This window comes from Diaphorina citri, unplaced genomic scaffold (genome assembly GCF_000475195.1).
Source record: "Diaphorina citri unplaced genomic scaffold, Diaci psyllid genome assembly version 1.1 scaffold12805, whole genome shotgun sequence".
Lineage (NCBI taxonomy): Eukaryota > Metazoa > Arthropoda > Insecta > Hemiptera > Psyllidae > Diaphorina > Diaphorina citri.
In genome coordinates, this window is record NW_007390175.1 from 1 (window position 1) to 1,428 (window position 1,428).

General features: G+C 38.3%; 1 protein-coding gene across 1 annotated transcript; it reads left to right on the plus strand.

Moving 5' to 3' along the window:
* Positions 1 to 312: 312 nt before the first annotated feature.
* Positions 313 to 963, plus strand: LOC113473026 (neurogenic locus notch homolog protein 4-like; the record flags this gene model as incomplete). Its single annotated transcript, XM_026832794.1, has 2 exons — positions 313 to 529; positions 671 to 963. Coding segments are annotated over exons 1-2 (510 nt in total), but the record flags the coding sequence as incomplete, so codon positions are not given.
* Positions 964 to 1,428: the final 465 nt, after the last annotated feature.

Genomic DNA, 1,428 nt, shown 5'->3' on the forward strand with positions numbered 1-1,428 from the left:
TAAAAATCCATGTGTTCCTGGAACTTGTGGAGAAGGTGCTATTTGCAATGTTGAAAACCATGCTGTTATGTGTACTTGCCCTCCTGGAACCACAGGAAGTCCATTTATCCAATGTAAACCAGTTCAAAATGAACCTGTGTACACAAACCCGTGTCAGCCATCACCTTGTGGACCTAACAGTCAATGTCGCGAAATAAACGGTCAAGCAGTGTGCTCTTGTCTGCCAAACTACTTCGGTACTCCTCCAGCTTGTAGACCTGAATGTACAGTTAATTCAGATTGCTTGCAAAGTAAAGCCTGCTTCAATCAGAAATGTGTGGATCCATGCCCTGTCCAGCTTGTAGACCTGAATGTACTGTGAACACGGATTGTCCACTTGACAAGGCTTGTGTTAATCAGAAATGTGTAGACCCATGTCCTGGATCTTGTGGTCAGAATGCCAACTGCAGAGTTATCAACCATAGTCCTGTATGCTCCTGCAAACCTGGCTTCACTGGAGAACCTCGAATCCGATGTAATAAAATACCTCGTAAGTAATGGTATCACTTAATTTCTTATCATACATTCTCAATTTGTACAATTTAAAATATTTCAAAAATCCATTTTAATAATAATATTGCATTTTTTTCCGTGGCAGCTGTATATCTTTAATTTTGTTTTCATCTTGCAGCTCGTCCACCACCACAAGAAGATATCCCAGAACCTGTCAACCCATGTTATCCATCACCTTGTGGACCATATTCACAATGTAGAGATATTGGTGGATCACCATCATGTTCTTGCTTACCAAACTATATTGGATCTCCACCAAACTGTAGACCAGAATGTGTGATGAATTCGGAATGTCCAAGTCATGAAGCTTGTATCAATGAGAAATGTCAGGACCCATGTCCAGGATCTTGTGGTTACAATGCTGAATGCAAAGTTATCAATCATACTCCGATATGTACTTGTCCTCAAGGATTTAGTTCCTGCTATCCCAAACCTCCAGAACGTAAGTTTGACATTAACTTTATTTATGTATCAATTAAATAATTATTTTAATATTTTATTCTACCGACAATCTGGCAAACATTTCACTTAAGTGGGTCGATATTTCTTTTGCGATCGTTTTAAGTCACCTAAACTTTATCACCTAAAATGTTGATAGTATTCGTAATTTTTCTTTGTATTCATTTAGCAATCTCGATCATTGAGTAGATCCTTATTTTTCTCTTTTTATCTTTTACAGCTATTGAACCAGTTATTCAAGAAGACACATGTAACTGTGTACCAAACGCAGAATGTAGAGATGGTGTATGCTTGTGTCTACCTGATTACTATGGAGATGGTTATGTATCCTGCAGACCTGAATGTGTTCAGAACTCAGATTGTCCACGAAACAAAGCCTGTATTAGAAACAAATGTAAAAACCCATGTACACCTGGA